This window comes from Nuphar pumila, chromosome 11 (genome assembly GCF_984573655.1).
Source record: "Nuphar pumila chromosome 11, dmNupPumi1.hap1.1, whole genome shotgun sequence".
Taxonomy (NCBI): Eukaryota; Viridiplantae; Streptophyta; class Magnoliopsida; order Nymphaeales; family Nymphaeaceae; genus Nuphar; species Nuphar pumila.
This window is the reverse complement of record NC_143259.1, coordinates 107,013,601-107,033,498: the sequence shown is the minus strand read 5'-3', so window position 1 is coordinate 107,033,498 and position 19,898 is coordinate 107,013,601. Positions and strand designations below refer to the sequence as shown.

Here is a 19,898-nt window from a genome sequence, read left to right as displayed (position 1 = left end):
AGAGAGGGTTTAGAGCCTTACCTCTCCATTCAGAGTATTTTCATCCGGTCGCAGGAATCGGTCCTGCTCATCGACTGCATCCGACTGAGGAGAAATTACTTCTTGCTTCGATCAACCTCTGCTCTAGCCAACCTCCACCACCAACAGAAGTACTCTTATGGCTGCCTCATGTACGCATTCCTCTCGTGTTGATTTGCTGTTTTAACACAGTGTTTGCCTTGCTGTGTTTTCTTTGTCTCAGCGCAGGGCCACCGCCATTAAGAGGAGGCGATCCCGAACGACCCTATAATGGGTTATGGGCCCACACCACACCTCCACTGAGAGGGCTCGATGGTGTTTTTCCAGTAACTATTGCCATTGGCCGACAATGTTTTCCGACAGAGCAGAGTTGCCGTGGGGCGATGTTGCAGGCTGCCGACAACAGGTCGTCGAGGGGCGACATGGTGACGCTGACAGCCGGTGACTGTCGCCGTAGGGCGACTGAGTAAAAAAAAAAAATCAATTTGGACCGACTTACCTTCAGATTTGGGGGTTTTAGTTGGGAAGGACGCGCCGATTGCTCCCGTTGCCTTTTCTCCTCCATTAGGGTTCTACAGAGTCGATGATGCTGTCGCCGACGACTCTCGAGTCGACAGAGCACGGCAGCGGGGCCTGTCATGGCTGGTTTCACCCCACCGTTGAAAGCAAGTGACCATTGGGTCACTGATGGTGGTAGCAGCCCCGCCTTTGTCGTCGGATCGTCGGCAATCATCGGATTGCCGGATCGCCGCGGCGGACGACGAAAATCTTCATCTGCATCTGGAGGCGAAAGAGTGAAGTAGGATTTCAGAAAACCCTATTTTGTGTTTCAGGTTCTTTTAAAACCTGTTTCGGTTCCTGGGTCCCGACTTGGGTCCGAACCCGCCCACCCGAATCCGATCCATAAGGTTATTTGGATCGAATTCGGGTGGGGGGATCATTCTGATTCGATCCATGACCCACATATTTTTGGATTCGGATCAGATCCATAACTGGGACCAATCCATATTACCCGACCCGAGCCATAAAAGCTTCTTTGGATCAAATCCGGTTCTCGGGTAATGGATCCAAAATCCTTTTGACCCCGACCCATTATGATTTAGGATTCGGATCTGGTCTGAGAGATTCATTTTGGATATCTGAAACCACACCCGATCTATCAAGATCCTTCGGATTGGGTTGCGGTTTAGACTCGGATCTGATGACTCGTACGAATCCATGAAATTGATTCGGATCAGATCCGGATACAGGTCGTCAGGTCTTAGATCCCAAATCTGAACATCTTTCTCTGGATCGGATCTGGGTCAGCCAGATCTGGTTCTTTTGGTAGCAGATCCAGAATCCGTTTAAAACTGGATTATACAGTTCTGGATCAGCTTGACAAAACCGATCCAAACGGCTTGTAACAGAGACCGAACCGGTTTAGCCGGTTCAGCCTGTTTCTGAATTGATCCGGATCTCTCTGGAACCGATTCTCAGACAATTGAGGTCGGTTCACTATTGCAAAGACCGGTTCAGATTGTTACAGACTCGGTTCGGTACTTTTTAAACCAATTCAGAGCTTTGTATGACCGATTCATCCAGTTTTCGGATCGGTTCGTGGGTCATATGACCGGTTCCTTGTGTTTTAAGACCGATTCGTGGGTCATATGATCGGTTCATCTAGTTTTCAGACCGATCATGGGTATGGCCAGTTCATTCAGTTTTGAACCGTTTTGGGGGTTATTTGATCGGTTCTTTGCATTTTAAGACCGGTTCAAGGCATTATTTCATATTGGCATTAAGGATAATTAGATGACTTAGTGTATTCACGTCCCTAAAGTGGCTGAATACATGTATATCGTTAAAGAATTTCGGTAATATCATATAGTTTAAGCTAATATTAACTTTGTACTTAAATTTATGAAACAATAAATGACCCAAATATAGTTTTATCGTATTTTGAATTTAGCTAGGGTAGAATAAGGTAAATGTGTCAAGATACATCACACATGTGTATCCAAAGGTACCTTGTGTCGATGGTCTAACTTCACAAGAATTTTAGTTTTACCGAATATGGTCGGTAGGCGAAGTGATTTCGCGTGCCAGAGCTCTTAACAAAGTAGGACTCCGAATCTGTCAAATGGCTGTCAACTCGAATCCACATTAGAGCGGATCTATAACTTATTATTGACCTGGATCCACGCTAGAGTGGATCTGGTACAGCGGCACCGCGGGTCGCGAGACCCGTACCTGGACCCAACCCCATCTTAAAAGATTTAAAGACGAAGAATCGTGCTGGGGGCACGATTCTTGCCCAATACAGGAAGAAGGGGAGGGGGTTGCGCCGTCGTTCTCGGAGATGCGAGGAGGAGGTACGATCGATAAAGGGAGGGGAAACGAGTCTCTCTTTCTCACCTTCCTCTTGGGTTCCCTCTGTATCTCACTCTCTCCCTCGACTCTCTCTTCCTCGCTGCAGCAACAACCCTCACCGGAGCCGACAACCCTCCTTCTGCGACAACAACTTCTAAGCACGAAAATAGGTAGGAATTCTATCCATGATGGTGTTGGGTATGGATTGAATCGAGTTGGGGTTGGGTCGATCCAGAGAAACCCCAATTTAGTGGGCACATATAAGCTTGCCAAACGATTCTTGGTTGTTGGAAAATCCAACGCTGTGGCTTGGGGTTTTCGATAAGGGTAAAGATAGTAGTTGGGGGGGGGGGGATATGGTTTCATGCCTAGCCCTAAGCAAGAAATCCCCAAATCAAATCGATTTGGGGGTCTACTTGATTTACTCTAATACGACAATACCTAATCCCCAAATCAAATTCGATTGGGGGTGCCGATTCTTGTTTACCTTTCTTGACGCGATCAAAGAAAAAGATTAAAAAGGGGCTGACTGACTAAGCCTTAAATCTTTAAGTTATAATATTTTGGGCATTCGGTTGGATCTTATTCACTTTCTTATTAGGATTTGTTTTTTTATCTGTCAGACTGATTTTGTTGCTCATGGTTGATTTGGGGTAAATAGCATTTTCTTGCATCCGATCCTAATCTATAATTATTAAGTTTCCTTGTTCAGTTAACTTCAGATAAGTAACCAGTGGTATTGATAAGCCGCCATATATGTATTTTTCCTTTTGTTTCATCTGTTGCTCTTGAGCATCCAAAAGTAATGATAGTTTCAAATATCGGCAGGGCTGTGTGAAAGGTATATGTATATATAATTATATATATTATAAACTACGCCAACACCCTTCTTGATTGACTTGTTGTATGGGCATCATGCTAACACAGATTGTTTGCTACTGTTCCGACATATTTTGTTCTATGCATGATTGTACTGAATCCTTTATTTTTGATTTGCTGAAGATGTTGATTCCCTGTTGACAAGTAAGGGTAGTTCCAGAATGAGTTTCTTTTCATATTCCTTAGTGGATAATTCCATCAGTTTATTTTAGTCATATGTAGTGAATTATGTCAGTCCCTGAGTGATCTGAATATTGGTATATTTGGAGCCATTATTACCTCTCATCTTAAGTAGTTATGACTGATTATTAAATCTGGATGAAGAAGTAACCTTTGCTAATTGTGCTAATTGTTTTCTTGAAAAATTTGTTCGATAAGCTATTGCAACCTATGTATGAAATGTTATATTTCTGCACTAATTCAGTGTTCAACTGCATTCTATATTGAACATGTGTCAGTACAATGTAGATTACGAGCAAATTTCAGAGTAGCCTAATTGACATTTTTGTTAACAAACTCTCAAGATACATGATATTTCTGTTAACAGAGAAATTGAGTCATACTTATAGGATAGCCACCTATGAGGGGTACTCATGTCTAATTTATGGTGAACAATGAACATATCACATGACAAAAAAATTGGGTCTCAATGTTTAAGTGTGTGTATTACTAAGAATGGGGTTAATGCTATGACAGTTGTGGAAATGTTCTAAACTTCGGGAAAATAAATAAATTAATGAAACCCAATTACAAAGTTGAGACCTACCTTGGAGAGGGTGGGTGGTACAAAACTTCAAGGACTTGTGTTTGGTGTCGAGCGGGAAACGGCTCGTGGGTCCCCGTTCTCGGAGTTAGGGACCAGGACTACCTATGTGTCCTAGGTGGTAGTTCCACATCTTTTGCAGAAGTTAGGGATGCATCATGTTTTGAGTTGAGCCCTTGGGAGATTCTCTCGGCTATTGGTTGCTCCCTTGGAGATTCAGTCTCCGTTAGAATGTTCGGGTTAATAAATTACCTGGAATAATATACCCCCGAACGTTCTTATCTGAGATGGTCACCTGTGCCCGTGTGTACCCACGAGATAAGATAATTAAACATCATTTAGAAGAGTTAGGTTCACAACTAGTGGAGACACTAGAGAGATATATGTAAGTTGTATTTCAGATGCTTTATATTATCAACTTGTAAATTACTAAAATTCTTAACTAGGTGGATACGAGGTAATTAAATTGTTATCTGAAAGTATATATGTTATTACATTGATTGTGGCATACCTCACCTGCTTATCAATGTTGTACATTTGTTATTGCTAAATAACTGCTCACTTGCATATTAATGTGGCATAATTGTTATAGTTACATAACTGCTTACCTGCTCATGTACAAGAATTTAGATCTTTGTTATATAGTGCTTATCTGTCTTGATATGCACTAAAGATCAACCATGACACTCGTATCACACACTCGATTCACGATATACTTGCACTATCAGTACAAAATTTCTGCTTAGACGTGGTAGTCTAATTCCTATAATTTTTACCATTTTCAGGTAAACGAGTAGACTTATAAGCGGTTGCGGGATGAGGCATTGGATCATGCTTGCTGATTTACTGTTTCAGTGATTCCTTGGGTTTATGGTAATTTAAATATTCATATCATAATGAAATGAAATACCTGTGTTGAGTTTCCTCTCAAATGTAATGTTCCGAAATGCTTAACCTTATATTGGTTATTCTTTCCGCTGTTATAAAAAAAAATCACATAAATTTGGGTTAAAAATTTCAGGGCATTACATGTTTTCTCCTGTCTCAACTAAAGAGTCAATGAGGATAATTTTGGCCCTTATAGCTCATTATGACTTGGAGCTACACCATATGGTAATGAAAACCGTGTTTCTCAATGGGGATCTAAATGAAGAGGTATATATGGATCAACCTCTTGGTTTCTCTGAAAATGATCGTCTGGTTTGCAAACTCAACAAATCAATATATGGACTTAAGCAGGCCTCCCGACAGTGGCATATTAAAATTTTCCAAGTCATTGTGACTTTCAGGTTTACAGAAAACATTATTGATCAATGTATATACCTTAAGAAAAATAAGAGTAAGTTCATTATATTGATGTTGTATATGGATGACATTTTACTTGCAACCAACAATATAAAGTTGCTTTCAGAGACAAAATAGTTTCTTGCATCACATTTTGATATGAAAGATATGGGTGAGACTGCTTATGTTCTTGGCATTGAGATCCGTCGAGACAGTGCAAAAGGTTTTTTAGGCCTCTCCTAGAGATCCTATATAGATAAGGTATTAAAGCGATATGCGATGTAGAATTGTTCTTCTAGTTCAACACCCATATTAAAAGGTGACAAGCTGAGCCTAAAAGATTGTCCATAGGACGATATTGACAAAGCACATATGAGTGCTTATCCATATGCATCAGTTGTTGGCAAATTGCAGTATACACAGACATATTCTCGACCAGATATTTCTTTTGCAGTAGGGGTGCTTGGCAGATTTCAGTCTAACCCAGGTTTACCCCATTGAAAGGCTGCCAAGAAAGTCATGCGGTACTTGCAAGGGACAAAAGACTATATGTTGACGTATCATAAAGTTGATCACCTCGAGGTCATTGGCTACTCAAATGCGGACTTAGGAGGATGTCTTGATAGTAGAAAATCTATTACTGGGTACGTCTTTTTACTTGCTGGGGACGCGATCTCTTGGAGGAGTGGGAAGCAGACGACCACTGTTGCCCACACCATGGAGGTAGAATTCATAGCATTGTACGAGACTACGTCGCAGGCTACATGGTTAAATAACTTCATATCACAATTAAAGGTGGTTGATTCTATTGAGAAGCCACTGAAGGTCTACTGTGATAATGAAGTTGCAATGTCCTTTTCAAACAACAACAAAAGTACTACGTCATGTAAGCATATAGAATTTAAGTATTTTGTTGTTAAAGAAAGGACAAAAAATCATTTAGTGCATATTGTTAATATTGGTACCAAAGAGATGATTATTAATCCTCTTACTAAAGGGTTAGCACCAGGATTATATTTCGAACATGTAATGATGATGAGCTTGTTAAACTCTTTTTTGACATATGCATATAAATAAAGTGATCACTTTCAGTTCATGATTCTCATTATTTTTGTTGTTAATCTCATAAGGATTAGAGATTCAACTAAGGACCTATAGAATAAAACAAAAAGGCCATTCTATTCATCAAGTTATTCCCATAAGGTTTTCTGATTAAGGGTTTATCGTCAAAACAAGTGGAAGAATGTTGGGATAAACCACCACGTTGGTGGTGGTTACCCACGATATGGATGACGCCCCCCCACGGAAGGTGTTCCTTCCGTTAAACCCACACAGAATCAGGGGGGAACGGTTGCACAAACCATTCCCACTTTGTGCCTATAAAGAGGTATCATGAGTGACCCTCTGATCATCGACAAATACAGAGTAAAAAAAATCAGTTTCTTTGAAAGGAAAATACGAGAGAGGGTTTAGAGCCTTACCTCTCCATTCAGAGTATTTTCATCTGGTCGCAAGAATCGGTCCTGCTCACCGACTGCATCCGACAACCTGCGCTTATGGAGGGCCGCAGTCCGACTGAGGAGAAATTACTCCTTGCTTCGATCAACCTCTGTTCTAGCCAACCTCCACCACCAGCAGAAGTACTCTTATGGCTGCCTCAAGTACACAATCCTCTCTTGTTGATTTGCTATTTTAGCACAATGTTTTCCTTGTTGTGTTTTCTCTGTCTCAGCGCAGAGCCACCGCCATTAAGGTGAGGCGATCCCGGACGACCCTACAAACATTCCTCCACCTCTCCCATGAAAGAATGTTTTGTATCAAAAAGTGTACTTTTTAGAAAAACTCTCGTAGTGAAAAAGTTTCTCTTGCTTAAAAGGGTCAGAAAATCTGGATGCATTTTTTCATTTTGCACCACTTTTCCTACATCTTTCTCTCTCCCAAACGTGCCTTAAGAGTTTTCTCCCGTGGGCGCCTCCATCTTAAAAATGTTTCCTATTACCGCCCACTAAGTGGGTTTACAATTGATCCTCACAGGAGTGGTTCCCAATAGGGATGGCAATAGACCAGGGTGGGGTGGGGGGGGGGGGGACAGGGTCCCCGTCTCAAGATTAAAACCTCCATCCCCGCACGGGGATGAATTTTAACCTCCACCCTGCCTTCATCCCCGTTTCATGTCCTCCATTCCCGGTTCAAATGGGGATGAGGCAGGGCGGGGCCCCGTTTCCCCGTAGTCTATTGCCATCCTTTAGAAGGACTGGGGATGGGGTGGGGCTAGACGGAGATCATGGTGGGGATGGGGCGGGGTGGGAAAAAGTGTAAGTCCATCCCCGAACAGGAATGAATTTTAACCTTCATCCCCGCCTCCATCCCCATTTCATGCCCTTCATCCCCCAGTCCAAACGGGGCGAGGCGGGGACCGCTTTCCCCCGGTCCACTGCCATCCCTAGTTCCTAACACAATAAGGAATACCGTTACACTCGGTGGTCAAAATGATTGTTCTTTTATACCGTTACACTACGGCCTTAAGCAATTGGACGAGCGAGGGGGCTGTACATACCTTACACGTTTTGAATCTAGGAATGCACAGCCATAATGCATTACGTTATTAAAATATTGTCATATATGCATGGACTAGGCGGACTAATAGTAGAGCTCCACTTTTTAATACATTGGGCGTAAGCTATTAAGATCCAACTAAGCCAACGCGACGACCAAGGTCATGATAATTTAAGAAATAGTGAGGCCTATCATGCATCCCTACTATTGAACATGTGAAGTCAACCGTTGCAATTTGACTCATTTTTAAAAGAAGCTACAAACCGGGTCTTCTAGCCCTATTTTTTAGATTTAATTAATTGTGAACATGGTGCCGTTATGAATTAAGATTAATTAATTGAGAACCTATATATGTTTGGTTAGTTGCCTTGAAGAATGGAAGAATAAGATGAGAAAACCGAGAAATTATATAAACTCTCTCTCTCTCAACTAAAGTTCTAGGTTAGAGGGACCCTATGGGACATAGCTATCTAGGTACTAAAGTACATGGCTTGTAGCTTGGATTAGGGAAATCGAAGGGTTATTAGTTCATCGAGAGAGAGAGAGAGAGTCCCTCCATCTATTCATACACTTTGACTATGGAATAGATAGTTGGCTTAAAAAAGTAAAAAAAAAAATGGAATGTATAAGAGCATCTTTTTCAGTCAAAACAAGTGGAGAGGGTGGTCTATGTTCGCCCCTGATGATTCACTGAATCCCATGTCTGTGTTTGGGGGATCGAATGAGCGCCACGTATTCATGCACATGAGGCTCGTATTCCCGTGTATGTTGACATAACTTTGCATCGGACTCTGGTGCTGTTGCAAAGACTTAATTACTCTTACTTGCTTTTCTTGCCCTAAAATCACGGTTTGAGAAAATGACAAAAATATCCTCCATTCAAAAGTTGTGAAACGATGGGTCGATAAAAAGACAAAAAAGTCCTCCATCCAGAAAGTTTGATGTTAACCATTTAAAGTGGAGATGTTCCCTATTCATTAAACTCCTGCGCCATCTGTTGTAACAGTTGCTCCCATTATCAACCAAAACTTTGCCTTCGTCTCCAGTCGAGCTTTCTGCCTTGTTTTTTATCCTGTTGTACAACACACTATCGCCTTCTCGTGCCTGCCTTGCGTTACAAAACATTCCAGTGTCTTCTCTTCATTTTTGATGTCGTTGGGCATCATGGTAGAAAGCAATGATTCACAAACATTCCTTCCAGTGCCATTAAGGCAGCGTGAGTAGCTTTTCATCTCATCATGCGATCGATGAAGAAGGCATGTCGTCTTGTGTGCCATTAAGGCATTGTTTGGTTATTGCAGGTAGAAATTGTTCTTACGAAGGTTGGAAACTTATCGATATTTGTAAGACGTTGGGACCTATTGACAAGAATGCTTGTTTGCAGATGCTAGGAAGGGCCTCTACCCCATCAGGTATCCTACATTCATTCATCGTATGCATTGTATCTCAAACCGATGTATTAGTAACAGACTCCCGTTTTTGTGAGATACATTTTTGTTAGTTAATATCGATTTGTTTGCTATTATGCTCAAGTTCTTCCTTATCAATTTGTAATTTATTGTGCGATATATTTATCAACCTTTTAGATAGTATGGTTTTGTATCGTCGAGTTGTAAGTTATTATGCTGAACTGCCGTATCGATTTTCAATATCTTACAAATCGCTATACATACATATCGTTTTGTAAGATATTATATTTCATGTAATATGTATTTATAAGATATTTGTACAAAGACTTTGAAAACATGTGGATGCAGAAACACATCGTTACACGCATGGCGGGGCGATTTTCGCATGCATATCGCTGCTCTCTCAGCGACTTCTATTGAACTCACTTTAGAGCCTCGTGGATATTATGAGAGCGTTATCGTCAACACACATGTACGACATGTGTATTTTATTGGCATGGTAATCGATAAGTCGATGCTCAGTATAAGCAAACATCAAACTGCACTTGCTTTGATACTTTCATGCATTAAATCGTTGCTTTGACTTGCTTAACCCTAGTGGTATCCGTTGTTATATGCATCCTGATTAAATCATAGTAAACCTATGCCGCTTGCTAACGCAAATTGATATATTGCTTACAAAACATTCCACTGTCTTCTTTTATTTGTCGTTGTTGTTAGGCATTATCGAAGAAAGCAATGATGCACAAACATTCCAACCAGTGCCATTAAGGCAGCGTGAGTAGCTTTTCATCTCATCATGCGATCGATGAAGAAGGCATGTCGTCTTGTGTGCCATTAAGGCATTGTTTGGTTATTGCAGGTAGATCTTGTTTTTACGAAGGTTGGAAACTTATCGATATTTGTAAGACGCTGGGACCTATTGACAAGAATGTTTGTTTGCAGATGCTAGGAAGGGCCTCTACCCCATCAGGTATCCTACATTCATTCATCGTATGCATTGTATCTCAAACCGATGTATTAGTAACAGACTCCTGTTTTTGTGAGATACATTTTTGTTAGTTAATATCGATTTGTTTGCTATTATGCTCAAGTTCTTCCTTATCAATTTGTAATTTATTGTGCGATATATTTATCAACCTTTTAGATAGTATGGTTTTGTATCGTCGAGTTGTAAGTTATTATGCTGAACTGCCGTATCGATTTTCAATATCTTACAAATCGCTATACATACATATCGTTTTGTAAGATATTATATTTCATGTAATATGTATTTGTAAGATATTTGTACAAAGACTTTGAAAACATGTGGATGCAGAAACACATCGTTACACGCATGGCGGGGCGATTTTCGCATGCATATCGCTGCTCTCTCAGCGACTTCTATTGAACTCACTTTAGAGCCTTGTGGATATTATGAGAGCGTTATCGTCAACACACATGTACGACGTGTATTTTATTGGCATGGTAATCGATAAGTCGATGCTCAGTATAAGCAAACATCAAACTGCACTTGCTTTGATACTTTCATGCATTAAATCGTTGCTTTGACTTGCTTAACCCTAGTGGTATCCGTTGTTATATGCATCCTGATTAAATCATAGTAAACCTATGCCGCTTGCTAACGCAAATTGATATATTGCTTACAAAACATTCCACTGTCTTCTTTTATTTGTCGTTGTTGTTAAGCATTATCGAAGAAAGCAATGATGCACAAACATTCCAACCAGTGCCATTAAGGCAGCGTGAGTAGCTTTTCATCTCATCATGCGATCGATGAAGAAGGCATGTCGTCTTGTGTGCCATTAAGGCATTGTTTGGTTATTGCAGGTAGATCTTGTTTTTACGAAGGTTGGAAACTTATCGATATTTGTAAGACGCTGGGACCTATTGACAAGAATGTTTGTTTGCAGATGCTAGGAAGGGCCTCTACCCCATCAGGTATCCTACATTCATTCATCGTATGCATTGTATCTCAAACCGCTGTATTAGTAACAGACTCCCGTTTTGTTAGTTAATATCGATTTGTTTGCTATTTTGCTGCAAACACAAATTGATATATTACTTAAAACATTATTGAGCTTATCATCAGGTTGTAATAAAGACGATGTAGCTGAATCAATCGAAAGATCTGGAGAATTGAATATCTATACTTATGACGCAACTGAAGAATTGAACATCTGCACTAACAATGCACATGAAAAGAAGGGTGCAGGCATTAGACCCACTCTTGACTTGAATGTTCTAGTGGAAAAAATGCAATTCAATGATGAGGTAGACTACCATGACAGTGCACATAATAAAAGTGTAGGCCCCGGGAATGTACACGGAAGTACGCTTGACTTGAATGTTCCAGGAGAAGAAATGCAATTCAATAATAAGGTAGATTTTGATGTTAGTACACTTAATAAAACCGTAGGAACTGGGAATGTACATGGAAATACACGTGACTATGTTCCTGTAGAAGGAATGCAGTTTAATAACGAGGAAGATGCATATAAATTTTACAATGATTATGCCTTAAAAGTTGGCTTCAGTGTGAGAAGGTTTTCTTGGTCAAAAAATGCACAGGGTGTCTTGGTTAGAAAGACATATGTCTGTTCCAAGCAAGGTTGGAAGAAATCAATGGGAAATCCAACAAGGAGCATGCCAGAATCAAGATGTGGATGTCAGGCGAGATTGGTTTTGAGAAGACATCTGAATGAGAAATTTGTCGTGCGTACTTTAATCAGTGATCATAATCATGATTTATCTGCATCATTTATGACTGCTATGATAAGGTCACATCGTAAAGTAACTGTAGCGCATGTTGCAATGGCTGAAATAGCCGATAGCGCCGGCATTGCACCAAGGAAGACATACAATTTGTTTACCCGCATAGATGGTGGTCGCGAAAATGTGTCATTCACACCTTTGGATCTAAGAAACCACTTGAGAAGGAAGAGGACATATAACATGAAGAACGGAGAAATATGTTGTTTGGTTCATTACTTACAGAATAAATCAAGCAATGAACATGGTTTCTTTAGTGTAATGCAAGTGGACAAAGATGGATATGCTGTGAATATGTTTTGGGCAGATTCAAAGTCTAGAGTAGATTATGAATGTTTCAATGATGTGCTTGTGTTTGATACTACAGTAAAGATTAATACTGAACAGTGGCCATTTGCGCAGTTTGTGGGAGTGAACCATCACGCACAAAGTTGTATATTAGGCGATGCTTTTGTGTATGACCAGACCAAGAAAAGCTTTGAGTGGTTGTTCAGAGTATTTACACATGCAATGAATGAGAAGCATCCTGAAACTGTACTTACAGATGGTGATCACACAATTACGGCTGCAGTGCTTCATGTGTGGCCAGATGCACATCATCGCCTATGTTTGTGGTATATCTTTCAAAATGCAGCAAAGAACATAGGATACATATTTAATCAGAATACAGGGTTTGACAAAAAGTTATAAGCTGTGTACTTCATAGCGTAGACGAGGTCACTTTTAAGTCAGATTGAGACAAAATGATTAAGACATACGACCTTACTGACTGTCTGTGGTTACAAAATTTATATGCAGAAAAAGAGAAGTGGGCATTGGCATATGGAAGACAATACTTTTGTGCAGGTATGATAAGCACACAAAGAGCCGAATCTATGCATGCCACTCTGAAGAAAACTCTGTATTCATGTTTAACAATGTTTCATTTCATGGAACAATATGAATTATTTGTAGACGGTCTAAGACAGAATGAGCTTGAACAAGACGTGAAATGCTTCAATACACGACCTCAAACTTTTGGCATGAAAATATTGATGCAACCTGCAGCTCTGTATACACTAACTGTATTTGAATGGATCAAGAAAGAGGTGTTGCATGTCATGAATTGCAAAATAGAAGGACTCGTACAAACCGAGAATATGCACAAATACCATATTTTTTGTTAGGGCGAAAAGCATAAGGAAAGGCAAGAAGCACATGTCACGTACAATGTTGACAATGGAAGGGTAGAATGTTCATGCAAAATGTATGAATTCAAAGGCATTCTATGCTGTCATGCATTAAAGGCACTCAATCAAGAGAAGATACAAGAAATACCTGAGTCTTACGTAATGCGAAGATGGACCAGACGGGCGAAGATTGAAATGCTCGTTATGGACAATGCGAGTAAATCTGATGTTGACGAGAAGTGCCACATAGCCTCCCGTTACCAACAACTGTGTAGGTCATTCATGCATGTTGCTGATTTGGCATCAAGAAGTGAAGAAGGCTATGTATGTGTGAGAAAAGTTGCAACGGAGTTACTTGAAAATGTGGAGTTAATTCACATAAAGTCCGTTGCAGCGAATGAATAGCAGCCGAAGATAATGGGATCGAAAAGTGTAGGTCAAAATCATGTTTCGCTTGACACTCCCGAGAAGTTGCACCGAAGCATAAACATTATCTTCAACAAGTCAGTAGTGAACGTTGTTGATTATGATGGACATATTCATGAAGCGAAGGGTATAAATAAAAAACCTGCCTCTGATCGCAGTCGTCGGAGGGCAAAGGGTGCAGTAGAATTGGTTGGCAAGAACAGGACTAAGAAACAACCTACCTGTAATAAAAAACAACAAAGCCCTTCGAATGAACAGGTATGTAAAACATTATATTGCTTCCCATTGCGTGAAGCTTGTCAAATAGCTAACTCGCGTAATGTCCATCATGCAGCAATACCATGCAGAAGTACCACCAAACGTTCAAAGCTACATTCCTCCTGACCAGATTTCTGGCAACGATCGCTATAGTTTTACAAGTCTTTTGGTATGTAATCAATGTTGCGAGGATGTATGCATTTCTTGTGAAACTTAATTCAGTGTCTAATATTTTCTCTTTCATGACAGGCTCTGATGCATTCGACAGATAGGTATGGGACACAGGAATCTCGTGTGGGCTATTAATTTAGTTGTCATGCCTCTTTGCATGCCCCGATCTCCACAATGCCGGATTTGTTTTTGAGTTTATAGTCATTTGTCACTGACGACTTGCGGTCCGTGGTTGGATTTGCTTAAATCGATAGATAACGATTTTTTGCTTCTGCAGGAAGTCGATTGATGACATCACTATATGACGATTTGTGGTTATCGTTGATTAGCGATATGTGGCATCGCAGCATAGTCATTTGAGTGTATTGTTCGAATGTCAATCAAAGCGGGTTGACAAAGGTTGTTCAAGTAAGCTTTTTTCGGGCAATGAGCAAGGTTGCACTTCATTTTTTGATCTAAGTATGTTATCACCTGCGCGGTTGAAAGCCTACTTAGATCATAAAATGAAGCGCGACCTTGCTCAATGCCCAAAAAAAGGTTACTTGAACAACCTTTGTCATCCCGCTTAGATCGACAGTCGAACAATACCCTCAAATCACTATGCTGCGATGCCACAGATCACTATTCAACGATAACTACAAATCGCCATACAGTGATGTCATCAATCGACTTCCTGCAGAAGCAAAAAATCGCTATCTATCGATTTAAGCAAATCCAACCACAGACCGCAAGTCGTCAGTGACAAATGACTATAAACTCAAAAACAAATCCGGCATTATGGAGATCGGGGCATGCAAAGAGGCATGACAACTAAATTAATAGCCCACACGAGATTCCTGTGACACCTCCAAATGCCTTTTGAAATCATTATTGTTATCCTGTGAAAAGTTGTATCCATATATTATAAATAAAAGGCTACTCAATGTGTCTTTTCTCTTCCTCACTTCATTTCTTAAGAGGTAAGTCAACCTCTTCATCTGGTACAGGGGGAACTTTGTTCGCTTTAACAGTGGAAGTGCAAGTGTGAGTGGTACTCCACAATTTTTCAAAATCGCTATGTTGTTCAACCCGTGGTTTTTTTTTTTAGATTCGTGGGGTTATTATCAACAAACGTTCATTATCAATTTATACTAGTATCGTTTAACACTGCAAATCGGCGTTGACTAACACCCTTTACAAAGACCAAGTATTGCTGCACAAATCACTTTCCCGCGATAACCACAACTCGCTATGCAGCGAATATGAAGTCGAATTACGCAGTTACAACGGATAACAATAAATGTTTGATTTGTCGTACAATATTTATTGATCATGTTGGTTGAGCAGTACATCTTTTAGGTCATAAATAGTCGCACAAGTACTGGAAGCTGTGTTTGTCTTCTACTTCGTGAACCAGCAACAATCAAACCGACGTTTCCTTCATAAACCTGGAGATCCGTCCTCCAACATACAAAATTGTGGTCGGTGACGCAGACGAAGACAACTACACGACCAACAATGGCGAATCATGGGTATATTGTCTACACATCGTCTACATGTTCAGCAAAATCCGTCTCTTTCATGCCGTTTTTTGCGATTTGTTTTTTGTGTATTGTATAATGTAATTTCAATATCGTTCGTTGCAATGTCCGCATTCATTTCAGTCGAACATCCACCAACGAAGTTGGGCGAAAACTTAGTCAATCACTCCTGAAGGACATCAACCGAATGCACAATGAATTCACACAATACAACATGATCAATAATTTTGTTAGTATGAAACTAGTAGCAGTTGTCTATATACGTAAGCCATGTGTACGTGCATTAACAACAACATATTTGCTGCAAACAGACTATATCTGATTTCGTCAGTTATATTAAAAGCAACGCACCAAGCCAGACTGTAAGCGTCGTAAGCCCGTATTTCATGGTATATCGATTTTATTTTATGTTGCTTTTCGTTATTGATTTAGTCCAATTGATTTGTATGTTATCACTGTTGTTAGCAATGTTTCGGTTTGCATACTATCTTACGCCGTTTGCCATACTCTAGTGGATTTCAAGACGACATACCTTATTGGGTTAACGGTAATCACTGCAGAGACCTTTTGTCAAGTGAAAAGGTAAGCAAACAAACCTAGAGTGCAATATTACTGCATAACAATGCTAACATCATTTTTTCGATCTATTTGCAGATATTGATTCCTACACTCTGGCAATCTGAAAAGCATTGGGTCTTATACGTGATGGATTTACACGAAAAACAACTATGGTGTTACAATTCGTTGGAAGTTGACAGTGGTTTACGGCTAAACATTTTCCATCTCGTAAGTTTCAATATCTATGTGAGGAACAAGTCGTGTACTGGGGTCATGAATTTACTGTCGGTCGCATTATTCTCAAATCGGTTTCCTCAAAGCCATTTTGGGAGTCGATGCTAGCGAGTGAATCTATCGCACGGCATACCATGCTCCTTTACAAGATAATGATGTTGATTGCGGGGTATTTGTAATGAAGTACATTGAAGCAATATACAATGGTGCAGAACCCTGTTTCGACGCTGTATGCCATTTCTTCGCCTCTGTTATTGGGGATTAAGTGCATGTCTATTGCTTCTACTTTACAATCTGTTTTTGCAGGTTGATATACCCGGATTCCGCAAAGAACTCTGCAAAAAATTGACGTCCTTTCTAATTGCGGAGGAGAAACTGACGGAGGCCTCGCGAGCATCTAAAAGGCTTGTAATTGATAAAAGATGTGCATTCAACCCGCGTGGTTGACAGTCGCTGAGTGAGACTATGATGTATTTTAATGAACAAAGACTTCTAATGTTCGAAATGATAATATTCAACATCGCTATGAAATGTTGTATGCTTAAACATTGCTTTATTGCTGGCACATGAAAAAAGTGGTGAATAAGAGCCATTAATGTAGCTTTCGTATTTTACGAATAGTACAAAGTGATACGCTTAGTGGTTTACCGTCAACTACACTGCTACCACCATGAAAACTTGTGAAAGAATTTGAAAATTTCTTGAATTTTAAATGACGTTTCCTTTAATTATGATCTTGCAGACATATGAAAAAACGTATAAATGGATACGACAACTGCGTCGAAGCCGCCTATATGCAGAAATTATCGATTTGTCGGTTCCTTATTCGCGAAGCAAAGTGGAACTGTGTGTTGTGTCATTCAAATATTAATGAAACGTCCTATCACCCTCCGTCAGTTTTCAAGTATATACGTCAGTTTCATTAAACCAAAAGCAAATCTTCAATAAAAATGCACTCCGCATTAATGACAAAAATCGAACAATGTCATGCCAGAGGGCTATTCTCAACAGTAATCAATGCGATTGGACCAAATTTTTCGATCTTAAATAAATCCACAAGTACGTCCACATGCATCCCAAGAAATTGCCTTAGGTGTACATTATCGTAGGTTCAGCAATACAGCGATTTCTGAGAACAAACCTTTCTTATTGATAAATTCACGTAATGCGATTTTTAGAAAGATCTTTTGTCGTACAGTATTTTTCATTACTGAAGAACAACTTTTACCAGCATTGGTTATGCGTATACAACAATGGTGGAGCTCCTGCTGGCCATCATCAGCGCGACTGCACCGACTGGGTTGCTGTCGAGGAGGAGGGCGAGAACGGTGATGGCAGAGCTTGTTAGGTTGTACAGACAGAGCAATCAACAGGTTTCACTTTACATATTTTGTCTGCCGTTCTTTTTAAACTCAATCAATTATTGGCATATTTCGTAGCGTATTTCCGGCATATGATCCTTCAACAAAACATGTAATGTGAAACCAATATATAACATGATTAAACAATAACATCGGATACAAAGCTCATACAGCGTGAAAACAAGGTTCTTCTCCATTGTATATTGCTTCAATATGCTTCATTACGAATATGCCACAATCGACCCCATTACTTTGTAAAGGAGCATCGTCAGCACAGAGCAACATCCACTCGGCAATGTCGACACCAAGCCCGTTAAGGAATCCCGCCTGTGATAAAGGGATAATATATTACAGTCCGGTCCACCTCAAATAGCTGCGATTCACCTATGGGCAGAAGCTTACCAAATGCATAGCGTCGCGTTCTACGCTACTGTGGCAGTCCAATGAGTTATAGCACTATAGTTGTTTTTCCAGAAAATTCATCTTGTATAGGACCCAATGGTCGGGATTTTGCCAGAGTGTAGGAAGTAAAATCTGCGAATCGATAAAATAATTTTTCATTCCAGAGACATATCGTGATGGGGATGTTACGACTAAACCTTGGAGAAGAGGTTTGTTCACTTACCTTTCCAAATTTCGAAATGTCTAGGCACTCATCATAGTTGTTCCAACAAGGTAGTGCATCTGTGAATCCAATGTTGTATGGCTTTCGCCGGACGTACATCTGTTGCACGAAATAGTAAGATTTAACCACCAAGAAACGTGAGTACGTCATAAAAGCAAACAAAACAACAACGGACCAGACATACCATGAAATAAGGGTTGATGATGCGTACTGTATTGCTCTTTGGGTTGCTCTGGACGTAATTGACAAAATCACACATTGTCTGGTTGCATAAATTTACGAACTTCAAAACATACAAACCGGAACGACCTAGAAATTGATAGTGGTTAAATACTTACAAAATTACTGATAGTGTTCCCAACTGCAAATTCATCTTGCATCTGCTCGATGTCATCTACGAACTCGTCAGGGCGTTGCCACCCACCCTTGCCTATGGATGTTGAACTGAGTGCACCATGAGCGTGGTATTCAGGATTCGACATTGAAATTATTGTCTACAGTAAACAACAATAGTCCAAATACGACATGAAAAGACAAATATTGACTAAACCGCTCAGGCGTTTCAAAAAATATACGTCTTAAGCGCTAATGCTGGTACTGTGGATGTGGTTGTCTTCTTCTTCGGCGCCGTGCCTGACCGTTTTGCTCCCATCGTCCTCTCTGTTGGTGCCGTGCCTAGTCGTTTCGCTCCCATCGTCCTCTCTGTTTGTTCTGTGCCTGGTCATTTTTCTCCCATCGTCCACTCCTTTGTAGCCGTGCCTGGTCATTTTGCTCCCATCGTCCTCTCCGTTGCCGCCGTGCCTGATCGTTTTGCTCCCATCGTTCTCTCCGTTGCCGCCGTGCCTGGTCGTTTTGCTCTCATCGTCCTCTTTGTTGCCTCCGTGCCCGATCGTAGTGCTCCTATCGTCTTTGGCGCCGTGCCGGGTCGTATTGCTCCCGTAGTCCTCTTCTTGGACGCCATGGCTGGTCGTACTGCTCCGATTGTCCCCTTCTTCGGCGCCATGCCTGGACGGAGATATCGATGGCACCTTTGCAACGCAGATACGGAAACGCCGTCCTCAGTCAAATACAAAGGTAAAGTCCTTTAACGTGCCGCCCTTTTTCGAAAATAGCCCACTAATTAAATGATTGCGTTTTAAATAAATAAAAATACGTCTTTTCGCATGCCTCCCTTTTTTGATATGGGCCTCCAAATTAAATGATTGCGTTCGAAGTATTTAAAAATACGTCTTTCCACAAGCCGCCCTTTGCGTTTTAAATAATTAAAAATACGTTGTCTCACATGCTGGACTTTTTCGGAAACACCCCGCAAATTAAATTATTCACTTTTAAATAATTAAAAACCCGTCGTTTGTCGGTCGCATTATAACAATCTTTCAGGTATGAATAATCTTTCACGATTATTCTATTGATTATCGTATATGGATACATCGATATATTCATGCAACATACTTTCCTCAGCGGTTTTTTAACAACAAACCCTTTTCTTATCGCTATTGACTGTTATCATTTACGCCGTCAGAACTCGTTAAATTATTGTTCA

At 40.4% G+C, this 19,898-nt stretch overlaps 1 protein-coding gene across 1 annotated transcript in view; it reads left to right on the top strand.

Annotated features, from left to right (window-relative positions):
• Positions 1-656: 656 nt before the first annotated feature.
• LOC149822717 (bet1-like SNARE 1-1) overlaps positions 657-19,898 on the top strand; it is a 35,577-nt gene continuing 16,335 nt past the window's right edge. Inside the window, exon 1 of the mRNA XM_089980354.1 lies at positions 657-812. Within this exon, the coding sequence (XP_089836480.1) occupies positions 657-812 (156 nt within the window). The remainder of the gene's footprint in view (positions 813-19,898) is intronic.